At 39.6% G+C, this 21,588-nt stretch overlaps 1 protein-coding gene across 15 annotated transcripts in view; it reads right to left on the bottom strand.

Moving 5' to 3' along the window:
• The window catches only part of FOXP1 (forkhead box P1), a 639,921-nt gene continuing 618,333 nt past the window's right edge, over positions 1 to 21,588 (bottom strand). For 12 of the 15 annotated variants that reach the window (XM_017892169.1, XM_017892164.1, XM_017892163.1 and 9 more), the window contains 7 exons: positions 20,540 to 20,741; positions 20,356 to 20,435; positions 19,659 to 19,760; positions 15,319 to 15,440; positions 13,505 to 13,574; positions 8,720 to 8,886; positions 1 to 2,621 (listed from right to left, as the gene is read on the bottom strand). In XM_017892169.1, the coding sequence (XP_017747658.1) occupies positions 2,477 to 2,621; positions 8,720 to 8,886; positions 13,505 to 13,574; positions 15,319 to 15,440; positions 19,659 to 19,760; positions 20,356 to 20,435; positions 20,540 to 20,741 (888 nt within the window). In that variant the 3' untranslated portion in view covers positions 1 to 2,476. Of the gene's footprint in view, positions 2,622 to 8,719; positions 8,887 to 13,504; positions 13,575 to 14,774; positions 14,945 to 15,318; positions 15,441 to 19,658; positions 19,761 to 20,355; positions 20,436 to 20,539; positions 20,742 to 21,588 lie in introns of all 15 variants that reach the window. The other 3 variants (XM_017892168.1, XM_017892160.1, XM_017892176.1) reach the window with 2 other exon arrangements.

The following is a 21,588-nucleotide window of genomic DNA, read 5'->3' as shown; positions in this document are numbered from 1 at the left end:
TTTTTTTTTTTTTTTTTTTTTTTTTTTAAGTCTTGCGTGACCACAGACTGCCCTTTATACAGAAAGCAGAGTGAAGCTTCAAAAGTAACTGCCAGAGAAGTTTTTGTACCAAGCTTATGAGTGGATGGGAGTGTTACTTTTCTTTAAATGAAAAATGCTGACCAAAGCCTACTCGGAAAAAAAGGAAAAATTAAAAATAAAAACAAACTGAAGGATATATGCCAAGATAAACCAAAATTAATACAGTGATCACAGCACAGTTCTTAAACAAAAGTGGCATACAATCTAAAAACATCTTTTCTTCTAGAAATATTATTATGTGATCTAGTTCAATTATGGAAGCTTTTCTGTTCTGACTCTAAACTGTCTCCTTTATTGGATACTCTAAATTGCAGTGGCATACATTCATTTTTTTTGAGATGGGACTCCCTTCCTTCTGTAGCTCCTTTAATATCGTGTCCTATTTTTATCTGCAGTAGTCCCATAAAATCTCTTTAAGAGAATGAGTTTTGGTCTCTGTCGAGGTACACAAAAGTAAAAGGAAAATACTAGAAAAAAGTAACAACTTTGGTTCGATTATCTACTTGGTCTTCTAAATTTACGATGAAGGAGCAGTTCTCTTTCTCAGGTTGCAATAGCCTATCGCTTGTCATTTGCCTCTAAATTCTTTTGCCTCCTTTGATCAACAATAAGAGGATATTTGGCTTCATCAGATAAAGCATAAAACAGAGAACATAATTTACCTTTGTGTAATATCTTTGGTAATTTTAGAAAAAAAGGTACAAAGAATATAAATTAAGCTTCGAAAGGCTCTCAAACTAAAAAAAAACTATAGTCCTATATAAATAAATGACAGGAAAGTGGGTGCAGAGTGGAAGTGTGGAGGGGTTCTAAGGACTGAGGTTGTACTGACCTGTAACCATCACATTCTGCATACCATGTTTGGGACCCCCAAAGCCCAGGGCCTACATGGTATCTTCTATGAGTTTTTGTGATACTGGGTTGGTGACATAATATTGCATAACAAACTGCAGTACCAAATTTGCATATTTGAAATTAACACTTTAGCATTTGCTGAACTCAGTCCTCATTAACTCCCTTAACAAGTTCCATCTGAAATCGAATTTGCATTCAAACCGTTTAATGCCACCAAGTAGGTTTGAACTAATGTATAAACTCAGCGCCGCTGCCACCCCTACTTTCAGGGCAGCTGCTCAGGGAAACCGGGGTTTTGGCCATTTTGCAAACAAAACCAACCCACACTTGTTATCACAGAGGGCCCAAGGCCCATGGCAACTTGGTTCCACAAGGGAGAGCCTTCCAAGGCCATATTGTCAGTCTAATTACTATTAGTTTAAAAAAAATTTTTTTTTCAGTGCTGCCTATGTTTCCTTGTGCTGGTAGAAATGTGGTGGCATTTATTAAGAATGATGGTTGCTGCAAAAAAAAAAAAAAACACAAAAAAACCCCAGAAAATCCAAAACACCCTTCCCCAGCCACCCCAATACTGCTGCGTGGAATGAATCGGCATTGTTCCTAGAGTATGTCTCTCTCTCTCTTTTTTTTCTGTCATTCATTCTCTTTCTGGCAGGACGTCACGTCTGTGTGAGAGGGCCTTCATGTGTAGAGTGCAGCATTTGGGACCTTTTTGAAAAAGACCAAAACGGAATGTTTTCTGACTTTAGAGAAACATGGTGATGTCTGAAGGAAGATGGAATGAGTGACAGAAAGCTACAAACGAGAAATGACATTCAGCTTTGTATAATAAAAACACCTATTAACATTCATCACAAGGTACAGAAAACTTTAAGCCTCCAAGAGGCCATCGGCCCAAATGGAGGCCTGAGGTCAGAACTTAAAATGGTATAGTAGAAGAAAAAAAAAAAGCAATACATTAAAAAGTTTGGGATAATTATTTTTTAACCCCTCCCCCCAATACACACACAAAGGCCTTCCCCATCCCAACTGGAAGCAAAAAAAAAAAAAAAAAAAGGAGTAAAGGCAGTGATAATCAACATGCAGTACTGTGCAAATAGGTCGTCCATTGGAATCCTTAAATTCTGGGCAAAGGCTTGGTCTGCAGCTTAGGTGCACAAGCTCCGTCGGGCGTCCTCAGTGTCCAACGCTGGCAGGACTGCAGTTCAAAGTCTGCTGCTAAAAGTGAATCAGTTTAGCAAATTTACAACACTGATGTTGACGGTTAAGAGAGGAAAATCCCAAGTACCAAACAAGTCCATCCAATGCACAGAGTACAAATTCCTTTTTTCAACAAAAGTAGAAAATCAAAATACTCCCAAATGGGGTTCTTGATGGCACTAAGAGTCAACACATTTCAGAGTTGTCAAAATGTAGTGAAAATCCTCCAGACTGTACAACAAATGGAGAACAATTTCACTGCTAACTTTTGACGTGTTTTGTTTTGTTTTGTTTTTTCCTTTTTCCAATCTTCACTCTCGGGGTTGGCCCGCCCCGATATTCACTCCATGTCCTCGTTTACTGGTTCATCTTCGTAATCTCTGTCATGGTCAAAATCTGGACTGTGGTTGGCTGTTGTCACTAAGGACAGGGGCCCTTCAGCTTCCTCTGGATCGAGGGGCTCTTCTTTGACGTGTACAGGATGCCTGGAATAAATATGCAGAGGTTCAGTGAAGGTACTTCCCAGCCCATTGCAGCTCAGGTGCACTGAAAAGTTTGGGGCAATAGAAAAGCCTCACTGTAGAACTAGAACTCTGTCCAGTATTGTCGCCTTTAGCCACACGTGGCTCTTTACATTGAAATGAACGAAATCTTACTACAATTTAAAATTCAGTTTCTGAGTTGTGTTAGCTGCATTTGACATGTTCAAAGGCCCCATGTGGCTAGCGGTTAATTCTGGCCAGCACAGAGACAGAACATTTGGATCACTGCATAAAGTTCTCTTGGGTAGTGCTGCTCTGAGTCACTAGTCTCTGGACAGGTGCGGGCCTCTCCTCCCTGGTGGCATTTCTCATACTTTGATGCATGCTGCAGTCACCTGTGGGCCTTGTTGAAATGCAGTGTGTGATTCAGGAGTAGGGTGGGGCCTGAGACTCTGCATCTCTAACAAGCTCCTAGGTGATGCCGCTGGTCCTAGAACCACACTTTGAGTACCAGATAACAGGTCCCATAGTGGCATCCTGGGTGGATGAATACTGATCTTCAAATAATTACATGAAATAAGAATCTGTGATGCAACGGCAGTTTGTGGGGACCACTGAGCAGAGGAGGCTGGGCTAATCATGGCTTGCTGTGTGTTCTGCTTTGCTAGTTAACATGCAGAACCTGTGAAAGAACTCTCCAGAGGACGACCCGAAGCGAGGTTCTATCATTAATCAACTTCAAGCAAACACAGCAAAGAGACACCATGATACATGCTTGAAACTCCAAATTAATGCATATTTTTACAAACTGTCAATAAGGCAAGAAAAGCCCTGCCAGGAAACACAAATGGAGAGGAAAAGGCTCGCTCAACACAACAATATGATAAGAAAGCAGAGCCCCAATCAGAATAATAACGCTGTCAGTTGTAAACAAGGCAAAACATGAGGCCTGGCTGGTAGCAGCCACTGGGATGCGTGTGGTTGCGATGAGATCTGCCAACTTTCTCATTATGGACCAGCGCATGGTTCACCCTAAGGGGACTGGGGTGATCACACAAAACCACTCGGATAACAATTGAGAAATGTTGTTCGTAAATCATATTTACAACTGATCCTTTGCAAATACAAATAACTTTCTGTTGCAGGGCCTTTTGATATGTAAAAGAATCATTCAAGTTAAAACGGTCCCATCTCTGGGACAGGCTGCAGAAGGGAAGATTTTTAAACTGACATTATCAAGTATTAGTAATAAGAGGTGGTAATGGGGATGGTTGGCTTCCTAAATAATTAATGCTGTATGCAAACCCCAAAGGCCCCTTGAACCATTTAAAAACAAACAGAGGAGTGTTTTGGACTGCCCTCGAAGACAGGAACCTTCAGAATCAATTGACTCTAAAATCAGCACAGTCTAGAGAGAGCATTTGGTTGGGCTAGATGTTAGATAAACAGCTTTACAAAATAATTCCTTTATTCTTAAAAACTATTTGCAGAATAAAATATAGCAAAGTTGCATTACATTACATTTTATGTATGGCTCTCCATCTATTTCATTCATTATTTATTTATTGAGACAGTCGTGCTCTGTCACCCAGGCTGGAGTGCAGTGGCAGGATCTCGGCTCACTGCAACCTCCACCTCCCAAGGCTCAAGCAAGTCTTCTGGCTCAGTCTCCCAAGTAGCTGGGATTATAGGGGCCCACCATCACACCTGGCTAACTTTTGTATTTTTAGTACAGATGAGGTTTCACCATGTTGGTGAGGCTGGTCTTGAATTCCTGACCTCAAGTGATCCACCCGCCTCGGCCTCCCAACGTGCTAGGATTACAGGTGCGAGACACCATGGCTGGCCGGATATTTTTATTTCAGAGAAACAGTTGTACATCAGTGCAAGGAAGGCTGCATGGGAGTCAGCCTTCCAGCAGTCTGTATTAAGCATTATGAATAGGGATTTTTTTTTAAATGGCTGCATTAGTGTTTCCGCAGTAAGAATTAGGACTGGCTGCATAATTCTGGAAGCCCAGTGCAAAATGACAATCTGGGGTCCTTGGCTCAAAAATTACAATTTCAAGACAGAAATGGCATTAAAGCAAGTGCATACCAGGTATGGTGGTGTGTGCCTGTGGTCCAAGTTATTTGGGAGGCTAAGGTAGGGTGATCACTTGAGCCCAGGAGTTCGAGTCCAGCCTGGGTGATAATAGTAAGATCCCCATCCCTAAATAAAAAGGTAATGAAAAGAACACATAAAATCAAGTGCAAGTATCCTTTTAGGCATGAGATCCTGTGTGACTGCATGTCACACTTGTGAACCAGCTTTGCTAGGATACCCTACATTCTTTTAGGAAGAATTAGGTATACTGATCATTCCTTAAAAAAACACACACCCTTAGTTCAGGCCAGTTTTCTTATTTTTTGCCAATCTCTTTCCATTTGGTGTCATATTTTTAAATATTGTAAATTCAGCAGGAATGCTATTTTTTAAATTTTCCTAGCTTTACAATTTATAATGTTTATGGCTAGATGAGATTCCACTGTGTTGACATATGTCAGTTTCTGAATACTAGGCATTTTAGGATCATCTTTTTTCTTTCTCTTTTACTGTTTGTATAATGCAATGACCATTTTTATCCATTAATCTTTCTACTCTACTTCTGCTGATTTACCTCCTTAGGATAAATTTCTAAGAATGGAATTGTTAGAGCAAAGGCCAAAACATCTTTATGGTTCCTGTGATTTATTGTGATATTAACTTCCAAAGGGGCTATCAATTTAAACTCAATCTCATCAGCAGCAAGCATTATTTGTAAAAAATATTTTGTTGCTTAGCAGGTATAAATAAGGTAAGCTCAGGTTACCTTAAATTGTGTTTCTCAGATTACTGACAATGGTGAACATTTCCTAATGTTTCTGCTTCAAACTTTCATTGTTGAGAAATTTATGTTTTAGCTATATGCTGATTGAGGTTCACATGTTGTTTTCCAAACCAACATTTTCCTACTTTCTTATCAGATCTATCAATCTTTTCATGTTTACAACCCAGAATTGAATGATAGAAGAATGTAAGATCATATAAGACCTTGGGGAGGGGGAAGGAGGATGGGGACCCCTAGAAGAAATAGAACCATCTCCACCTTAATGAAGTTCTTACTGTATAATTTTAGACTTTGACCAATATTGTGCTAATCTTACCCAAAAAATCATATACATGTAAAGCCCCACAAAACACAGTTCACAACATCAGAGAATGTTTTGTTTACCCAATTATCCTCATTTGATCATTACACAATGTATACATGTATCAAAATAACACATGTACCCCCAAAATATGTAGTTACGAAGTATCAATTTTAAAAGCTGTAGAAGTAAACAAACAAAAAAAAAGCTTTCCCCCTAAACTGGTAGCCAAAATTCATGAGGGTTATTTTCTATCCAGAAGACACAGGTAATGATCCTGTCATGCCTGCTGGCTCGACTCCCAGTGCCTCATGCAGAGTTAGACGGCAAGGTTTCGAAACTTTAGAGAAATGAAATCCAGTTTCAGGACACTTCTTGGTACCGCCAGATACCCCTGGGGTGTGGCAAAGGTGTAGCACAGGCACACACAGTACTTCAAAGAATAAAAAGAGGATGGGATTCCATGAAAGATACATTTGAGATGTGATGCAGACTACTGAAGACACTACACTTCACATACACTCACCGCATCTTCTAGAAGTTAGGGCTGTGTATGATGCACCTTCCTCTCCTTGCAGACACTGCCCCCACCCTTTCTCTCCAACTCCTACTTCCGAAAGGGCTACCACTGAAAAAGTGTGTGCAAAACCACACATTTCCCTTCTCCTTACATCTGAGTAATTCCTTTGTTTAGCCACTCTGGGAACACAAGAGTTTTAAAATAAAGCTGACTGGTGTTTAAAGGCATTGTGTTCTGGGGGTGTCTGCACAGCATGGAGTATTTTGCTTTGTAGCTCCTTTAGCGTCTATCAGGATAAAAGTATAATGCCCCAAAGCCATAATTATGTGACCACTTTCTAGTGTTTCAAAGGAGGAATGAAATGTAGTGGTATCTGAGTGTCACAGAAAGGGTAAGAATGAAGAGTTCTGTTTCAACACTCAATATTAGCTAGGCTGCCTTCCTAACAAGGTCCTTCAAGCCGTGCCGTAAAGTTTATGGCTTGATTTATTCCAATAGACTGGAACAGTTGAAAAACAATTTGCATCATAGCAGGGTAATGCATATTGGACAAGAATGGAAACTCTTGTCATTACAGAATTCCCTTAATGGAAATATGAGGTCAAAAAGAGTAACAGTCTATGACACAGATAGCAGGCGCAGGGAATCTGCTGTTGACATATAATTACATTTAGCAAACAGCACAAACCTGTGAGATTTGAGCAACACATTTTGACATTTTTATGTAGGGTTTCTTGTAAAAAATAGTTGAAACCTTTATTTCATCAAAAATCACAAAGACTATTGTAAAACATAGTTTGGGTAATACTGGGGTTAATTCAAATTTGTTAAACAAATTAACCCTGCAGTGACTGTCTTTCGTACAGCAAAATTAGCATCACTCTGAACTGGTGCCTGTGGCTTGCATCCAAATATCTTTCTGTTTTAGTGTTTCTTTATACTAAATAATAGGAATATATGTCAACAAAAACTTGGAGTTCGTACAGATTATGAGAAATAGTATCACTTCAATAACTTCAGACATTTTTGCTCTAATGAGTGTTTCTTGCAGTAGCTTACACCAATTTACGTTTGTTCTGAACTTCGTTAGTATCTAAGTAAATACTCCTGTCATGACAATGATTTAAGATGAATACGAATGTGATAACAAGAAAGTCGGAAACACTAAGTTGCTTTGGAAAGGATGAAATATAGCAGCATCAGTGTGAAAGATAAACACATTCTTAAAATGCTGTGAAGTAAATGCTAAGATACTGTTCATATAAATTAAAAATGATTATTTCCATATCCGCAAAGGATGGTAAAGATCCTTTTTGAAGTGCTGTGGAGATGAAATTCAAATGCTAGAAAATCAAATTTCAGATTTCCCCATACCCTCCAAATTATGCTGGCAGATAACACTTTTTTCTTTGTCATTAGATGCCAATTCCATCTGCTCCTAATTGTTACAGGTCCTATTTTCCATTCGTATCACTCAAATTATCTTAAAATAAGATGTTGGTCAGTAATTCAGAGGTCATGTGTAGACAAGCAGCCTATTCTAGGAACTGACAGTATTGCAAACACGAAATGGGTTAGTACCTTAAAGTAGGCAACAGTTTTGAAGAAACTCACTAAAAGGGAGAGCCTGTCATTCGCCAGCATCTCCTGCAAAGCCAATCATTTGGAGTAATGTGGTTTCTTTGCTCTGTTTGAAAACTTTTCCTGGGAGAGAGGGGGTTATAGTTACACCAAGTTTTCTCCCATCACCAGCTCACAGGGGCAGCACAGCCTCCTGGTCTCCGCCTTTCCTGCAGTTTGCAGTCCTGGTTCCATTCACATTCAGCATGGGCAACCATCGCCGATCACTTCATTCAGTTATATGTGCACTCATTATACTGCCGTCTGCTGCTATAATGCTCCTATTAATTTTCCTTTTGATATTTTAAGAGCAATCTATAAATCATGCCGCCTTTCATTTGTGCCATCATTAATGGTTGGTAATAATGCTGTGGCGTCGTGTTCGTGGTTATCGCACCACCAAGTAAACAAGCATCTTTTTCTCTCAGCTGGGTCAACATGCCCGAAAGTTGAACAAACTGCACACTTTTTCATAGGGATGCATATTAATTTGAGGAGGAAAAAGTAGTGTGGCTTAAATAATGGCCTGAGATGTGATAAAGCAGAGGAACAAAAGCCAATCTGTTTCCCATTTTACTGCTGGGAATTGCTTTTATGGGAAAGTTAGCAAATAGTCCTTTTATGCACTAACCAAGCTGAACATTTCTGGAAGTACAAACTTCTAGCTTGGTTCTGGGATATCAGAAATTACAGAAAAGGTATATAAAGCCCAGAGAAAGAGACGTCTCCCTGTGCGTACCTAGGGAGACTAGGGTGTGAAAGCAAAGACCTTTCGGGTGGACCATACTCACACGGCTTGCATAGGAGATCTGCCTGGACTGCTGTCACTCTCGTTGCTGTTGGTATGCTCCATTGCCCCATTCAGCTCTTCCCGTATTGCGCTGGCTAAGTTGCCCAGAGTGGGATTTCCCATGGAAGCGGTAGTGTATAGAGGTATACTATTCTCAGCCATTGAAGCCTGTCATCAACCAAGAGAAAATTTATGAAGACACAGGGTATGTAAGACGAGGAAACTACTAATTATGGGTGTACTCGATAATCTTCAGTTGGAGTTAATTGTAGCATGGCTGGCAAATACAAGTTTCTAAGAGGTGTTGAAAGATTTTGCTTTAAAAATGACTCGTGGCACCTGTCCCAAGCTTGGTTTTGAAGAGCTAACTGGGGGCCAGGGGGATCAAAGCGCCTGTGGGTAGGAGGGACTCAATTTGGTCCTGCTTGGTAGTCACATGGTTTAGACAGGCTTTCGAATATGAGGTTTATGTCGGATGCGTTTTTAAGAGGAGCTGAATATTTCCAGATCACAGTGAAGTATAATGGAATTTTTATTTCTTTATCCATTTTGATGACTCCAGTATTGGATATTAGAGATTTTGATCAGATTATTCTGGCCGCATCGCTCAAACTTATGAGAACTTCCATAAACATTCACCTCTTAGATCCTATAGAAAAGGAAGAGATTATAGAATTGGAATCAATTTTTTATCTCCTCCCATCATTTCTGTTTTAATGATTTCTGAATCTGTTTAGCGCAGTTTGAGATAACTGGCTGAAGGAAACACCACGTAATGTTTCAGAGTCCGACCAACTGCCTAGGATTTTAGGACTAAAGAGCTCTGGCAAAAGGAAGCTCTAAATCATATTTATTTTTGGTGCCTAAGTACATCAATATCAAAGGTTACAAAATCACTCCACGTTGAGTGTCAGCAAAAAAGTGGGGAAATAAAAAAGAAGAAATCCTACACTTTATTTAGGATAGGTAGGATATTACTCACTTCCTGTTATACTGCATTTGAATAAAAGGGACACCAAGTCTGAAATGCACACACTGGTTACATATAGAACTGGACTAAAGTACCCATATTCGTTTCATCCGGGTGGTGATTACGACCCATTGACTTTTCATTTTATCAAAGAGGACACTTTCAAAAACTGGCAGCTGTAATTAAACCAAGATGTATCACAACTGTCCTCTTGCAGACTAGACTATGCCTGCTTTTCCATCCTAATGGGAAAAAAAGTGCAATCACAAGATGATCCGGCATAGTGACTTCCACTGGCCAGGCATACAAGAGTCCAAACTATTCTAGAAATCCTGGGTCTAGAGAGAAAGTAAAAGCCAAAAGAGTGCAAAGCCAGGCTTCAGAAGTCTGTCTGGCTAGTATGACAATCGCAGCCTCACTCACTATACAAACCCCAAAGCCAGGGCTTTTTAGGTGCAAGCCCAGTGTTAGAAGTCCTGTGCATACTCACCAGTCACAGCTTTGGATAATGGACTATTTCAAAGCTTGGCCCTCCGTAAGCCCACAGCTTTTCCTTCCCTCTACTTGTAAATGTATGTAACTGTCTTCTTTTTAAAAGTAGGGGTACAATCCTGTTTTTATTTTCAAATGCGGTAAACTCACTTTGATGAAAAGCAAATCTGAACATTCCACACTCTCCTACAGTGTGTCCAATAACTTGAATCAAGTACTTTTTCCAACAGCTGCAAAAACGCGCTGTTTCTTGTTCTTTTTTTTTTTTTTTTTTTTGGCAGGAGCAGTTGCCAGGAACGTATTTTTTTTTTTTTTTGCCAACTGCAGTTGGACAAGCATCTTAACCGCTTTTATCTGAGACAACAGTGGTCACACCTCTCTGTCACAGAAATTCTGCCAACTGTCTTTCCACTGGAAATACCATAAGATAAGCTCTCACAAGATAATTTCACTACTCCAAGGTCAGAATGTGGCAAAAGTGGGGCTGCTGCTAGCTTATTTTAGCAACTTCCCTGGTCAAAAATTGTGAAGACAAAATTGAAATGCTGATATGAACGTGTTTGTTGGGATGAGTTGGTCATCCTCTAGAGAAGGCAACCTTCTTGGGATGAGTATTTATTCTCTTTGGCTCTCAAAGTATTCTAGGTCAAGGCCATTACTGATTGGGATTGGATCACAGAACATGGCCTGAGACCCAACCGCCACAGTAGTGAAAGGTATACAAAGGCAAGCACTTATATTGATCCCTGGGTTCTCAGACAAGAAAGATGTAAGTGATGAAAATCAGCCTTGTTCCTTGAAAAAATGATCAAATGGGCTGCAGAGAGATCCCAGTGCCTGAGTCGCAAGAGGGCTTCTTGAACACACTCTGTTGAGCAAGTGATCAGAGCAACCCACCAAAGGTTAGAGAAATTTTCACTAACTGCTTATGCCTAACGAAGTTTTTTTTTTTTTTTTTTGGTGGTTGTTGCCGCTTAAAAGCAGGTGTGTTACAAAAATGGACAATTATAGAAATGGTCCTTGCACGGCATGTGGTTTCATATGAAGCTGGCACCTCTGCCAAAAAATGAAGTTGCTTAAGTAATGGTGCAGAAGTCCATAAGCACCCTCGCTCCTGGAACATTAACCACTCTGAGATCCTCAGGGGAAAGGCAGTCTATAAATACGAAGCTTTACGGTTACCCTTAGTTACTTCACTTTTCAGAGCATAATGCAATCTGTCCCAAGTCCCATGTTTTATTTCTGTAGTGGATTCTGCTGTCCTATTTTATATATTGTATATCATGCATTATGTTGCTCTAGTAATTTTTTTTGAAGATATTGTTCCACTATTATTTTTACTTGTCTTGAAAAATGGAAATAGGCGGTAATGGAAAGGAAGGCCTGCTGGCAGAATCTTTATTTAATTTGCACAGTAGAAAGTTGTCTTATGTGTCTGTCTACTGATCAGGGATCCAAACTCGTGGAAGAGAGGGAAACAATCCACTTCTCAAATCATGAATTTATATCAATTTATTCCCCTTGCCTCATTATGGACAGAAAGTGTTCTTGGAAAACGGCAGGACAGTTTTGGGCTACTGAAGACGATGCCAAAAACAAATGTTCAGAGATGAAACCTGAACAGTTCTGTAATGACAAAGCATACTAATTGAAATTAGTCACATAGTTAAGAGAATTCAGAGGATGGAGGATCACTTTTTTTTTTTTTGCCTTTCCGGCTCATGAATATAAAATGTGCTTGTAATCTTAATACTATTCCAGATAGAGCAGCCTTTAAATTCACACTTCAGAAGACTCCAGGGAAAATAAGTTACTAATGAATGGTATTTACAGTGGCGGCATCGAAGCATGCTTTCATTTACTCTTCTAAAGTTACTGTGTAAACTACAAGTAATTAAAAGAAACGCGGAAAGTAGTTTCTCCTATTAAATCTGGTTCAGGCTAAAAATAAATAAATATAATTACTGAAATGCTAAGGCCAGTGAATCTGCCTCCAAACTGAAACTGGGTAAATGGCCTATCATCAATTCCCAGGAGCCTTAAGACTCTTCTGGGCCTGTAGGGTACAGAGTCGTGCTCAATAAACATCCGTTTAATGCAGAGCAAGGCCCAGGGCTTCTGTCAGTATGTCCTCCCTTCCTCATCCTGTTCCCATCATGCTAAAGGGCTCAACTGTTTTTTTCATTATTGTCCCTTTTTAGACTTTTGTTTCTCTCTTTGTACCCTCAACCCAAGAAATGTTCGTAGTTGCTCATGTATTTATGGTCCTTTGGAAGGACACAAGACATTGTAGTATCTCAGAACCAATCTGGGGGTGATACAGCCCCCGTTGAGAACGTATGCTGCAGAGGACTGCAACGGTATTGGATGACAAATGTCACATTTATCTATAGAATATGCCATTTAAAAGCTATCAAGATTCTCTTGGCCTGTCTTCTAGAACAGTCTGGGTAGGGGAAAAAGCAACCAGGACCACTGGCCAAAAGGATACTGCTTACTTATGAAGTCTTGAGGGGGACCTGAGTACTATACCCAGGTACTTTAATGAAATGATACTGGAGTAGCCTTCATTTAAGAACTCAAATGTGCAATAAGTAAAAAGTTTGCTAGAAGCTGGGCTGCCTCAGGTAGCTAGCTCCTTTTTGGGTGGTGATCTCGCTACTGCTCAAAACCCACGTCTTCATCTCCTGGTACCACTGGTGATGTAACAAGTACTTGGTTTGTCAGTAGGAAATAAATACCCCGTATGATTATTATGTAATCTTGATCAATCTCCAGGAAAACTAAAGAGTCTTCTTAGACACCTCTATTGTTTAAACAGACATGGTTTACTTGTATAAAGTGAACCAGATTCCAGATCCTCCCCACCCCAGACAAAAGCGAAGATGCTAAAGTCGACTTTAAAAGAAGAAGAAGAAATACAAAGCCCTGCTTTCTCTTTAAACCCGTGAACAATAGAAGGTCATGTGACGCAGTGGCCTATCATCCAGCACATTAATAGCTGTGCTAGAGTAATTACACTTGTGGTATTTTTGCCTCAAGTGAAATTCTGAAATAAGAGGATGGAAATTATGATACTGCTGATAAATATTAATAAGTGAACTTTTAATTTTTTTGCCACAATATTCAAAATGCTAAGCATCCCGCTAATGCTGAAGCAGCCCGATGTGTTTGCCTCCAGGGAGTACGATGCTTTGTGCACTTAAGAAAAAAGTTTAACGGAATTAAAATTTAATATCTAATTAGAGCAAGGCTAATATATTTTGAAATGAGTAGGGGAGACCTGTGCCTCTGCTGCATATTCGGGACGGCCATTAATCTTACCTGTAAAGCTGCATTGAGAGGTGTGCAGTAGGCGTGGCTGCTCTGCATGTTTTTAATAAGGGAAGGGTTACTGTATAAGAAAAAGATAAAAACTCCAAGTTAAACACAGTCGACTCCTGAGTTCCTAGCTAAGTTCTGTTTTAAGCTTGCTGGTGTCCTTCCAAATCAGCAATTTACCCCACTAACAAAACCCAAGAAAAGTCAGGCTTTCTCCCCGTCACTGATTTGCAGGGCGGGTGTGTGTGTGCACACCTCTGGGGTTTGACTTCGCTATTCAAGGAAACTAGGTGTAAAATTCTGGCTTAGGTAATAACAGACTTGGGTCCTTCCTCCAGAGACCTCTCTGCAGATTTTTAGGAGTTAGCCTGACTCCAGACTCCAAAAGGAAGGCAACAGCCTAGGAGGTCGTGCTGGGGAAGGCAGTGAGCTCACAGCAGGGGGCTGCTGGGCGTGAGCAGAGAGAATCTTGGCTCCTAATCATCTTCGAGATTTGAACTCTACAGTGACTGCTAGAGGGATGGCAGGAAGGCTTTTAAGGAACATCTACAAGGCACGTTTATTGCCAACAGGTGATGGAGAGTAGGGTATGCCAGGGGAGGGGTGTTACTAAATATGCGGATGTCTTAGCCAAATCCGGAAGGGCCTGAGAATATTTGCTGCCATCTCCGTTCACGGACCAAATGAAACCAACATACTGTTGTCAGAAAAATCTCTAACCTCGTAAGGTTAAAAGTATTCAAAAATTATACAGGGCATACTGAGGGAAAAGGGTGCCTCCCAGTAGGCAATTACCTACATTTATCAGTGGCCTTTAAAGTAAGTATACACAATCAAACCTATTTCTTTCCTATGCTTGGAACATTTTAATCATTCACTTCATTACATTTATATTGTTATAGTGAGTGAACAAATAGGAAATCTACCCCAATAGTACACACACATTTTAACTGTAACCAAAATTCTCTTTTACTTGGGGCAGGGGAGAGGGGATTATGGGTTAAACACAAGTATTCAGTTTTAGGGTCCCCGTAAGCTGCTGAATCAAAATACAATGAATATTTGCATTAAAGACGTCAAAAAAGCATTATTCAAGGCACTGGTGTTCCAAAGAGAAACGAGAGCAATACATGTACAAATCACACAATTTAGTTTCGTTGCAGAAAGCTGTGGCACTGCTATTGGTGAAATGCAAAACTACATGGGATGAGTCAACCATGCAAAGCCAAAGCAACAGCAGAAAAAAAAAACAAAAGCAAGTAAAGGCTCTTACTGTGCGACAAGCTCGTCAAAGTTTTCATCGGGGCAGTATTTGCGAGGACGGCCTCGTTGAATATGGCGGCCACGTTTAAACTCTTCATCATCAACTGTCCAAAAGGACCCAAACTCATCCTCTACTCTGATAAAGCACTTATGCAGTGAGAGGTTGGTGCGAATGGCACCCTGGGATAGGAGCAGCAGCAAAGGAGATGGAGTGGCAACAAAAGGAGACGGGGTTGGGGGCGGAACAGACATCCAATACAGGGAACAGGAAAAAGAAAATAAAATGCAATAAGCATAAGCAAATGGTTTGTGAGGGTTAATATGCATTGCCACCTAAAAGCTACTAGCATGTGATGCAACAAAGACCAGCAAGCAGGGCAGGGGGACTGGTGGGTATACAAAACAGGAGGGATGAAATGCTTTTTTGCTTCCCTTAACTGAGACAACGTGAAACCAGTTCTTTGGTCTAACACCATCTAGCAGCCAAAGCCTCTACGTTATACTTGTTAGCACAATCCAAGCTAGGCTAAGAAGTTCAAACATGGTGGACGTACCCACTGATCTTTTGTGGCCTTCGTTTTTGGAATTCTACTTCATCCACTGTCCATACTGCCCCTTTAACGTTTTCTACTCGCACAAAACACTTGTGAAGACTAAGATTATGACGCACTGCATTCTGCAGCAAGTATAAAAGAGAGAACATTTACATTTTCTATAAGAAAAGACTCCAAAAACAGCAGTAAATTCAGCCTAACAGTCCACATTTGTAAAACCATCCCCAAGAGCTGTAGCTGCCACCCCCGTGAAGGACCTTCTCATGGTTAAGGGTGTCTTTTCCAAAAGCAAAAATAAACCAAAATTTTAAATTAATTGTACTTTGGCATTTTTGTCTAGTCTCTGGTAATAACTAACCAGAAGAAATATTTTTTAATATGCATACAAGCCCAAAATAGGTTCCAGAGTACAAATCTGAAAATGTTACTGTGACTTCAAAACAAGAACACATGCAAAGCATAAAACTGCCCTTTTTAAGCCCACCTACCTCCCATAAAAAGGGGTTTTTTTTTTTTTCAAACCATGAAAGAGGAACACTTGGTTAATATTGCTAAATACAGTTTTGTTCTTGATGGTTTCTGGCTTTTAAAACTTCCAGAGATCTTATGAAGAATTCTGAAGTGGATTTTACCGCTGAGAGTAGTGCCTTGTGTAGTCAAAGGACTAGGGAGGTGAACGGACCCCAGAAGAGATCAGTATCTATCAATCAATCATCATGTTATGTCTTACCTTCCAGAATATGAGAGTTGGCCCTAACTATGGGCAAGTATTTTAACTGAGTAAATGCCAAAGGAATACGAGTGAAACAGTGGCAAAATGACTATATTTCTGCAGTTGATGGTTTCTACAGACACATCTTGCTTATGGTTAAAAGTCCTTTCTGGCCATTCCTAAGCTGAGACCCTTAACATCGACAATTTATCAAAAAGGAGGATCTCAACTCAAGGGTGAAGAAGAGCTTTTAATATCTCATCTTTCCTCTGGGTTTCAGAAGAATCCCCACCCTTACTGGGTACAGTTAAAAGCGAGGCTTCATTTCTTTAGTCCTGCCTGGTTAAACTTATGGATCCAGACTCAATTCTGGACATGAAGATATTCTAAAGAGATTCAGGTCATTTACTTAAATTTTTCTTTTTATTCAGAATAAGGAGATGACTCAATAGTAGATGACTCAATTGGGGCTTAAGAAGTTGATATATACATCACACTGGGTAAAGTCCTCACTCAATTCCAGCAACACTGCTATTGCACAAGCATTTTGCACCCCTCCGCATTCTGCCACCGGAGTATTTCCTTCCTGAATTATCCTTAATGGTGGTGAATCTTGATACTCTCAGAGGCGCTTCAGTTTTTGGACAATCACAGTTGGTGGCTGTGAGGATTCAAGCTACATAATAATTTTTCTTTTCGGATATGGAATATTTGGAAGATAATGAGACAAGTTTTAATGCATGGTGTGATGAATTGCTTGAAAGGAGAATTCGCAGGATAAATTCCCGAAGAGTTTTTGAGTAATGTCAGCATAATTGAGGTAGGTTCAAGATACCCAGGGGACTATCAAAGGACACTCCTGATTCAAAAAAATTGGATAGATTTGCTTAAAAATAAAAATCTCTAAATTGAAAACATCTGGCATGTCATATACTTGATAGGACAATTTTCTTTGTATATAAACTGGAGTCTAAGCAGTCTTCTTTTTTCTTTTATTGAGGCTAGGTCTTGCTCTGTTGTCTGACTGGAGTGCAGTGGCTCAATTATGGCTCACTGAAGCCTTGTATTCCTGGGCTCAAGCGAGCCTCCTGCCTTAGCCTTCTGAGTAGTTGGGACTAGAGACACGTGTCACCACACCCACCTAATTTTTAATTTTTTTTTTTGTAGAGATGGGGTCTTGCTATGTTGCCCAGGCTGATCTTGAACTCCTGGGCTAAAATGATCCTCCAGCCTCCCAAAGTGCTGGGATTGCAGGCAGGAGCCGCTACATTTAAAAAAATATATTGCCCAAAGGCATATGATAGAAGGTCTACTGTTATTTACTGGAACAAAATTGAGGTGGTATAAATAAATGGACAAAGCCAATTTCCTTTAAAAATCCAGACACGGCATTATACATTTAGGAGACATAACTTGAAAAGAAGTCAACATTGCTACTAATCCTAATCACTGCCTGATGCTTTCAAATAAGTATCAAAATGTACAGAACTGAAAGGTCTTAAAGCTACTTTCGACAAAATAATTTCTGTAGATCAGGTTGAGCAATATAACCGTGTGAGTAAAGACACAAAGCCAAAACTTCAGTTCTGTTTTCCAAAACTGCACATCCAAGCAGAAAGCGACGAGAAGTCAAGAGTTTTCAAAAAAAAAAAGATATGTAAGCTCTTTTCAGCCATAACTTTAACTGGGCATTTCATCTTTTGTCTAAGATCATGGTACAAACAAGGACACGTAGAGAAAATTATACGTATTTGTGAGTCATTAAGTACTTCATCTAAGGTTGTTAAATTAATGACACTTTTTCCTGCAGTTTGCAAAATGAAAAAGTTCAATCTGAAGATCTAAGCTTAAATATTATATTCACAACTGGTAATTATTTTAAATTTCATCATTTCTATTTATAAAAGGCAATCTGAAGAAAATGTCTGCCTCATGCTTCAACTTCCTAAATTTTTAAAAGCATTCATGGCTAAAGATCCTTTTATATTTTATCTCCCAAGGCAGGCTGAGGCAAAGAGGGGAAGATTCTGAACATAGGTTCTCTTTTGGTGCCCATGTGTCTTAATGGAAATGAAAGGATAATTTGGGCCATAATAGATATTCACAGCTCTGTAAAGTTGATGAATTAATTCTATGGTTTATATTCGTTTTCTTTTAAAATAAAATGCTAATTTATCAGGAACTTAACAGAGGAAATGTATTTTTCTGTTTTTTGCTTTGGTTTTTCTCCAGTTTAAAATTAAGAAATTAGCAAGGAAGGCATTTATTTCAAGCGAAGGAAGTTTTCCTTGCATCCTATAACACATCCCTATCATATTTAGATTAATGGCATATCCTCAAATGTTTGTTATCACATGTCTCTAAATGTTTTGGATTTCAGGGATTACAAGAATTCCAGGTAGTAAAAAAGGCAAAAATACAAATGACAGAGTGTACCTGTCCCCTTCTATAAGCAAGAGTATTAGTCACCAAGAAACCGAAAATGGGAAAGCCCAAACATATGTGAGGGCTCAATCTAATATAAGGGAATAAATACCAGTGGAATCTTTGAACCAGCTGCTGACCTGGGAATGTGGTAAGCCATATACGACTCCAAGCACTGCTGGGGGCATCCAATAAAGAGCTATGGAATTTGACTTGTTTTTTATAGCAAATAACATTATAATGAAGTTCTAAATCTACTTTTCTTCCTTAGTATATCTATGAGGGACAATCTCCTTTTTTTTTTTTTTTGAGACAGGGTCTTGCTCTGTTGCCCAGGCTGGAGTGCAGTGGCATGAACAGGGCTCACTGCAGCCTCAACTTCCTTGCTTCAAGCAATCCTCCCACGTCTGCCTCTGGAGTAGCTGTGACCAGAGGTGCATGCCACCATGCCTGGCTAATTTATTTAATTTTATTTTTTAGAGACAGGGTCTTGCTATGTTGCCCAGGGTGGTCTCAAACTCCTGGGCTCAAGTGATCCTCTTGCCTCAGCTTCCCAAAGTGCTGGGATTATAAGGCATGAACCACTGTGCCTGGCTATTGCAGTTTTTAAAAATCTTACAGAAAAGGTTTCAGCATGCTTCCATACTAAACGGTTTTAAATCTCTTGACTTAAAAACAAAAACCCCTTAATAATACATTGTGTTCTCCACTAATAACTCCTACAAACAGTGCTAGTACTTGTGTACAGCTTTCTCTACTAATTGGGTTAATGAGCTCTTTATCCAACCATTGAGGGCTGTGTCAAGTTTGGTCATTTCTCCAGGTTCCATCTCCGGAGACACATCTCTGCAAATATTGGCTGTGGTTGAATACCTAACGGCATGAGGTTTGTGCAAGTAATACGGCAACCTCCACTTCTGGGCGACAGTGTTATCTCCTTTTCTCTACATATTCCAACCAGAGGGAGATCATTTTACTGGCTGGCCCCTCCACACTGTGATGCCGGTATAATGAGAGTCTTCCATCAGAGCATTTCAACCACAATGACACTATTTTCCCAATCAAACACACCTAGAGATTGGACACTTTAAGAGTATTAAAACAACATAAACGTAGCTTCCTTATAGCACAACTGCATTTTATCAACAACAAACTGTTCTATGAACGTCAAGATCCAAGAATAAACAGGCCTGAGAAAGCTTACCTTCCACGTGGCCGCGTTGCGTCGGAAGTAAGCAAACATTCGTGTGAACCAGTTATAGATTTCATTTAGTGTTAGCTGCTTTTCTGGAGATTCGAGAATGGCCTGTGAAGCAAAATGTAACAGAAGATAATTTATGACCAAATCAGCAGAGTCATCGTTACAGTTTGTCGAAAATATAAAATCACTCTGATTCAGAGCTAAATCCTGAGAAAGGTTTCACAAAATGATCTAAGATTAACGGTTGTATTTAACAGTTCAATAGCAAAATTCAAAATGGAATTATCTAATTGTTTTGAGTTTTTATTTCTGTTTCCGTACAGAAATATTAATTTATTAGTCATTCATAAAGCAGAATCAAAGAGAAATGCAAAACATTTCACTAGCTGATTAAAGCTCAGTAATTATTTAGAGCTCAGATTAATTCTAGGGATCAGAGATTACTGTAGCTTGTGATAATTGACTTGCCATCTTTAAACAGGCTCATTTTCACTGTTGTGTGAAATGAATTTCCTAATAATCACATCGTATTGTAATACTTAATCAAAAGCAATTATGTTATATATTGCAGTTTTAAAAAACCTTATAGAAAAGGTCTCAGCATGCTTGCATACTAAACGGTTTTAAATCTACTTCATCTGTATATCCATATACACATATACCTTCTGATAGAATTTCATATACTGTGTTATTTACTTACCTGCCTAATTAAAGATGCATATGTAAATGGTGGTCTAACTTCTGCGTTCTTATAAAATTCTTGGTTCTGCGCAATATCTGCTGAATAAGAATCATTGTCCTATTAATTATCGCTTTTTAAAAAGGGGCTGGTCTACAAGAATTGCAGATTACAACTCTACATGAGGCAAAACGTGGATATCTACCTGACGAAATGGGCACGTTGTATTTGTCTGAGTACCGCCTGCGGATGGGTCCCACCGTGTGCATGCTGGTGGTGGTGATGACAGAGGGGCCTTGGGTGACGGGAGTCAGGGGGGCGGTTGGGGTCGTTGGAGTATGAGGTAAGCTCTGTGGAGAAGCCTCTGATGCGGACTTGGAGAGAGTGACACTTGATACCAGATTCAACTGTGAGGAAAAAAAAAAAAAAAAAAAAAAAAAAAAAAAAAAAAAAAAAAAAAAAAAAAAACAACGTCTTAGGAGACCTTCAGAAAAACAGAGAAACCCAGGCACCACATCCAGCAGGAGTAACACAGAGGATGCGTGGGCAGCGCTCTTCCTCTAAGTAGATATGTTTGTCATGAACCGAAACACAAGGTAAGTCCTGCGTGAATTCACTTAGGATGCAGTGTAAGATATCTCTGGCAGCGGTCTGTTTTCCAAAGGCTGTTACATGCGTTCAAAAAGGGGTTACCTACCTGGGTGAGTTTGAGAAAGTCTGAGTCAAGACATTTCTTTTATGGTGATGTCTCACCTATGGGCTTTAATGGCCTATCAGGCCTCGTCAACCTCAAAGAGGGACAGGAGTCCTTAGCAATGCCAGTGAAGCTGAGTATTTTAGGTGACACCAGTTGGGATACGCTGGTGTAGCTCTGAAGTGTCTAGCAGAACTTTCTGCAATATGTTAGCACAACCCAAGAGCTGTTTTACTTGCTTTTATTAAAACTAAACTTTAATAAATTTAAATGGAATGAGCCCCATGTGGCTAGTAGCTACCATACTGGACAGTCCAGGAAGGGCCTACTGAGCTCCACTGTGCAGCTTCGTGGATGATGAGAAATCCTGCAACTATGTGTGGCCTATTACATTAAACAAATGGACCTGACCCCACAAGCTGTCATTTGTTTCTTATCAATCAGTTGGCAGAAAATAAATCTTAAAAGCATTATGAGTAATCTTCATTAAGTCTATCAAATACAGGCTTGGGATCTGTTAATTTTTTTTTATTGTGACTTTTTTTTTTTTTTTTTTTTTT

This window comes from Rhinopithecus bieti, unplaced genomic scaffold (genome assembly GCF_001698545.2).
Source record: "Rhinopithecus bieti isolate Rb0 unplaced genomic scaffold, ASM169854v2 scaffold_21542, whole genome shotgun sequence".
In the NCBI taxonomy this organism is placed as follows: domain Eukaryota; kingdom Metazoa; phylum Chordata; class Mammalia; order Primates; family Cercopithecidae; genus Rhinopithecus; species Rhinopithecus bieti.
The sequence above is the reverse complement of the archived record's forward strand: the minus strand, read 5'-3'. Positions and strand labels throughout refer to the sequence as shown.